This window comes from Felis catus, chromosome D4, assembly GCF_018350175.1.
Source record: "Felis catus isolate Fca126 chromosome D4, F.catus_Fca126_mat1.0, whole genome shotgun sequence".
Taxonomy (NCBI): Eukaryota; Metazoa; Chordata; class Mammalia; order Carnivora; family Felidae; genus Felis; species Felis catus.
Genome location: NC_058380.1, coordinates 31,857,482 through 31,863,481, shown reverse-complemented (window position 1 = coordinate 31,863,481; position 6,000 = coordinate 31,857,482). Strand labels below are relative to the sequence as shown.

General features: G+C 43.6%; 1 protein-coding gene across 3 annotated transcripts in view; it reads left to right on the top strand.

Annotated features, from left to right (window-relative positions):
- The window catches only part of KIAA2026 (uncharacterized protein KIAA2026 homolog), a 131,458-nt gene continuing 125,458 nt past the window's right edge, over nt 1–6,000 (top strand). For 2 of the 3 annotated variants that reach the window (XM_045043710.1, XM_045043709.1), the window contains exons 1-2: nt 1–141; nt 454–1,245. In XM_045043710.1, the coding sequence (XP_044899645.1) occupies nt 653–1,245 (593 nt within the window). In that variant the 5' untranslated portion in view covers nt 1–141; nt 454–652. Of the gene's footprint in view, nt 142–453; nt 1,246–1,358; nt 1,490–6,000 lie in introns of those variants that run through there. The other variant, XM_045043711.1, reaches the window with a different exon arrangement.

Below are 6,000 nucleotides of genomic sequence, written 5' to 3'. Positions count from 1 at the left end.
GGGGGTTGCTTGAGTGCCCTCCCTCTTCTTCTCCGCCCCTCCCCTTCCTTCCCCCCGCCCTCGGCCCAGCGGGACTTCTAACTGACAGTTGTCGCCGGGGCCGTTCCGCGCGCCGCCTCCTCCTGCCCGGGTACCCCGCAGGTAGAGAGGGGGCGGGAGCGGGTGTAAGGGGAGAGGAGGAGGAGCCCCAGCCTCCGCAGCCCAGTGCTGCAGCCCCCTTCGGGGCGGCTAGAGAAGAATCCTCACTTCCTCTTCGTCCCCTCCCAACCCCCTTACGGCCGGCCCGGAGAGGGTGGGGCGCCGAGGCCGCGGCAGCCAGGCCTAGCCTGGCCGGTGAGGAGCAGGCGGGCGGGGCGCGAAGGGGTGAGGCAAAGGAGGGCCTGGCGCGCTCCGCCGCCGGGGGGAGGGGAGAGGAGGGCACCTAGGCTCTCCTCTTCTCTCCCCCCTCCCCAGCGCGCCATGTAACCCCGCCCCGCCGGCTACAAGCTCAGGACCCCCGCGGGTAGCGAGCGGAGCAGGCGGCTGAGAGGAAAGCCCAATGCGGCTGGGGCTGCGGGGCAAGGCCGAGCCCTAAGGAAGCGGCCCGCGCTCACGCGTTCCCCGGCGCCTCGATCGGCGTCTCCACACGGCCCAACGTGGTTCTGCCGGGGCCATGAGCGTGCCCGAGACGCCGGGGGAGATGGAGCCTGCCGGGGAGGAGGAGCGGCCGCCACCAGCGACCAAGGAAGAGGACGACGAGGAGGAGATGGCAGTGGCGGTCCCGGCCTCAAGGCCGGCTCAAGGGAGGGGTACTTCGTCGCAGGAGGAGGAGGACGACGAAGAGGAGGAGGAAGAGGCGATGGTGGTCGGGGGCGGTGGCTGCAAGGAGCAGGACCTGACCTATGAGCTGCAGCAGGGCTACCGCATCCTGGGCGAGTTCCTGCAGGAGAAGCACCGGGGCCTCACTGCCCCCTTCCTGCAGCCCTTGGGGGGCGTTGCCTTCGGGGAGGCTGAGGTGGCTGAGGGGCCGCGCAGCGGGGGCCGGGGCGGTCGCGCCCTCCCGCAGCAGGTCGGGCAGGGCATGTGTCTGCTGCAGATGGAGGAGAAGTTCGCCGGCGGCCAGTACCGCGGCATCACCGAGTTCGTGGCGGACTTCAGGTTGATGCTGGAGACATGCTACCGCCTGCATGGAGTGGACCATTGGATCTCCAAACAGGGCCAGAAGCTAGAGATGATGCTGGAGCAAAAGTTGGCGCTTCTTTCTCGGTAAGTGAGTCCTGTCCCCAGTGGGACTGATGGAGTGACACAAACATCGTCGCACGTGTCCGAGGATGGGTTGGGCCAGGGGACGGGGGGCGTAGCTGTTACGTGCAGGGTTGGTGCTGCAGAACCCGGGAGGAGGAGCAGGCCTGAGTGGAGGCCCACAAGGGTGTGGTGGGTGTGTGGTGAATGTACTCATTACCCAAATGGAAAGCTGAAAGGGAGTCGAGTCCTGAGCGCTGAAGAACAGGTAAAGTTTGTAGATAGAAAGTAATATGGTACCCATAGGAAGAATTACGGGGGTAGGGTAGAGGGAAAGAAAGTTTTACTGAGATGGGAGATGGACCCGCCAGTTTTAGACAGTTTTAACATGACGTTAGAGAAGGTTTTAGGATGAAGTATCGTTAGAAAAATGTGTTTGGCTTATGTAAAAAGATGGTCGTTTCAAACCGTTTAAAAAATGTGTCTTTTTTTCACTACCCATGTCGACCGTCGGAAATTTACGGATTGTGTTTAAGTGGTTAATGATTACTCTGGCGTATTCCTGATCTTTTCTCTCAGCTTCATATGAGGAGACCGAATTTTTGTGAGAATAGTGGATGCATCAACACAAAATTTTTAAAACGTTTAGACTTTTGTGTTTATTCTACCAGAAATCAGAGTCAATTCAGATGGCACTGTGCTCTTGATATAATCCACACAAATAGCCAGAGTCAATTATTTTTCTTTAGTCAGAGAAAATAATGTAACACAAGAGATAATAAAATAAACATATTTATAAATATATATTTGATGTGAACCAAATTAATTTCTCAAGTGGAAATTCTTCAGGAATAGAAAAATAATTGAATGTTGGAAATGGTAGTTGAAGTGGAATAGTAGTTTGATTCTTTACTAGCTGAGTGAACTTGAACAAGTCACTACCTTTTTGGCTTCAGATAATAATAATATCTCATGGGGTTGCTGTAAGATTAAATGAGTTAATAAGTGTAAAGTCAACAGTGTCAGTTCCATAATTAGTCTGATATAAGTTGTAACCATTACAATATTAGCAATAGTAGTTGAATAAATGAATATTTTCCTCGTTTCCTGGGCCTTATACTAGTGCTTTTATGGAATAGTTTCTGAGAAGTTGTAGGTTTTTGGTCCTTGATTTATTTTATTTTTATTTTATTTTATTTTATTTTATCATTTTATTTTATTATTTTATTTTATTTTATTTTATTTTATTTTATTTTATTTTATTTTATTTTATTTTATTTATTTTTGAGAGAAAGGAAGAGAGAGAATCTTGAGCAGGCGCCACACTCAATGCAGTGCCTGACGTTGGGCTCGATCCCATTACCCTGGGATCATGACCTGAGCCTAAATTAAAGAGTTTAATGCTTAACTGATTGAACCAACCAGGTACCCCTGGACCTGGATTTATAATGGTAGTTTAAAAATAATCTAATATGTCATTGGCTTCCCATACGATGTTTTCAAGACTAACAGTGACTTCTTTCACTGAAAACAATAGTTAACCTAGTGCTTGACTCATTAGAGGGCCTCTAAGGAATTTCTTCTTGAATCCTTTCATAAAATACAATCATTTGGTAATGATTATTCACAGATTTGCTTTTAATACTTTATTTAATGTTATTATACTTGTGTAGTGTGTTTGTTACTATTGTCTCCACAGAGTCATTATAGTTATGACTTACAAAGAAAAACAGTCCATTCACACGTCACTTTTTAAGTGGTAAAATATACTCCAAGTTGATGTCACAGGATTTTAGACTTGGAAGGCACCATAGCGTTCATTTAGTCCAAGCATCCAGATTTACAAATGTGGAAACGGCTTTAGCATGAGATTGCATGAAAGTGCTAAGAAGTAGCATATTGGTTTGGATGAATTACAGGTGTTTTCAAAAGTGTATGTGTATAATAAATACTTTTTGAGCCCGACAAAAGAACAAGAAGACTGTTGAACATAAAGTTAATTTCTAAATGCTTAGTTAGAATGATTCCTGGTGGCTAATGCTCAGAATGCTGTATTCCCATATGGTCTAATAGCATCCATACTTAGAAATTAAACTTAAGGGGCCCCTGGGTGGCTCAGTTGGTTAAGTGCCCGACTTTGGTTCAGGTCATTATCTCGCAGTTCATGAGTTCCAGCCCCAGGTTGGACTCTGTGCTGATGGCTAGGAGCCTCGAGCCTGCTTCGGATTCTGTGTCGCCCTCTCTCCCTTTGCCCCTACCCTGCTCATACTGTGTGTGTGTGTGTGTGTGTGTGTGTGTGTGTGTGTGTGTGTGTGTGCGCGCGCGCGCGCGCGCGCGCGCACTCGTGTGTGTCTTAAAAATAAACATTAAAGAAAAATTAAACTTAAGACATTCTCGGTTGACTCCATAGCTCCGGGGTTAGAGCACTGGTCTTGTAAACTTAAGACATTCTGTTGTTTATAAACATAATGACATAATGTATTTCTGACATTATTAGTTCAAGAGATAAAATTCTTGCATTTTAGTAGCAAAAACTAAAAATATGATGGTCTCAGATGAAGTTTTGAGTCCTTCAATTTTATTGTATTTGATGTAAGTAAACATTTTGTAATTAATTATTAATAAGTTTGCCAGACCACACTTGTAGAATTCATTTCTTTTTCTATAATAGCCTAAAATCTGAGTTATTACTAAATAAATGCTTTGAGTGGGCATAATTTTGAGAAAAGTGTGGGTTATAACTGGTATAAATTAAGATACATAGATGTTCCAGAACAACATTCTGTGAACCGGCCACATGAGTATGATTTTTAGCAGTTGACTCAGATACCTTGTTTGAAAACACATGGTATGTGGTATTTTAGTAATGAAAAAAAAAAATCTCTTAGATATTATTTAAGTTTTCTTTTGTCTTATATATATTTGTAAAACATTGAATTCTTATTTTTAGATTATTGTAAAGAGAACTTTACAGCTGCTCCATATACTGCTGAGCTTTTAGCGAGCAAGAAATGAGATACAGTAAAGAAAATGACACATTATCATGGTAGAGCAGCCCAATAGTTTTAGTACCCTGGACTATGGACACAGTGTTTAATTTGAATCTCATTCTAAGTCATTTGTACTATCAGAGTATTAGGCTAGATTATTTGTACAGATTAGTGTCTGCCAAAGCTAGTCATTCAGCTTCCTGAGATCAAAAGATAAGCCCGAGCCTATAAACATAGTTTAGTAGGGAAACAGAGACTTAAAAAGATAATGATTCTATAATGGACATATAGACAGGTACATGGGGAATTTAAGAGGGAGACCTAAATCTGAATGGGAATAAGTGTGGGGATGGCAAGTGAGAAGAGGAAATGAGAAGGGGGAAAGAGATTAGGTAAAAGATAACGTAAAGACATTTATACCTGAACAATTATTGAAGATTGCTGCTGTATATTTTTTGGAGGGCTTCAGGGTGGCATTGTAGAATGCTCAACTATAGTGAATGCAAGGTATGAAATGCAGTGTTTCTGGGAACTACAGGTGCTTCTGTATAGCTACAGTGTGGTCTCCAGAGTAGAGTTTGCACCCCAGCAGGTATGCAGGATGATTGACTGGGGTGAAGGAAGAAAATATTACAATTTCAGTATATTTGGTTTTTTTTAATTCTTTTTAAATCTCTATTTTAGTTTACTTTTTGGTGTATATAATAGCATTGCATGTATAAAGTATAAACTTATAATTTTATATATAAATATATATTAGTGACATATAACAATTTGTTTTTTGTATATATTATTTATGATAGAACTAGGATTAAGATTTAGACAACAAATCTATTCTCAAAGTTTTATATATACATATATATATATATAGTGGCTAATATACAATGTGTACAGTGTGCTCTTGGTTTTTGGGGTGGATTCCCGTGGTTTATTGCTTACATACAACACCCACTGCTCATCCCAACAAGTGCCCTCCTCAATGCCCATCACCCATTTTCCCCTCTCCCCCACACTCCCATTAACCCTCAGTTCTCTGTATTTAAGTCTCTTATGGTTTGCCTCCTCCCTCTCTGTTTGTAACTGTTTTTTTTTTCCCCTTCCCTTCCCTCATGGTCTTCTGTTAAGTTTTTCAAGATCCACCTATGACTGAAAACATGTGATATCTGTCCTTCTCTGACTGACTTATTTCACTCCGCATAGTACCTTCTAGTTCCATTGACATTGCTGCAAGTGGCATGAATTCTTTCTCATTGCCAAGTAGTATTCCATTGTACATATAAATTGCATCTTTATCCATTCATCAGTTGATGGACATTTAGGCTCTTTCCATAATTTGGCTATTGTTGAAAGTGCTGCTATAAACATCGGGGTACAAGTGCCCCTAGGCATCAGCACTCCTGTATCCTTCGAATAAATTCCTAGTAGTGCCATTGCTGGGTCATAGGTAGTTCTATTTTTAATTTTTTGAGGAACCTCTACACTGTTTTCCAGAGTGGCTGCACCAGTTTGCATTCCCACCAACAGTGCAAGAGGGTTCCCATTTCTCCACATCCTGTCCAGCATCTACAGTCTCCTGATTTGTTCATTTTAGCCACTCTGACCAGTGTGAGGTGGTATCTCAGTGTGGCTTTGATTTGTATTTCCCTGATGAGGAGTGACGTTGAGCATCTTTTCATGTGTCTGTTGGCCATCTGGGTGTCTTCTTTGGAAAAGTGTTCATGTCTTCTGCCCATTTCTTCACTGGATTGTTTTTCTGGTGTTGAGTTTGATAAGTTCTTTTGTAGATTTT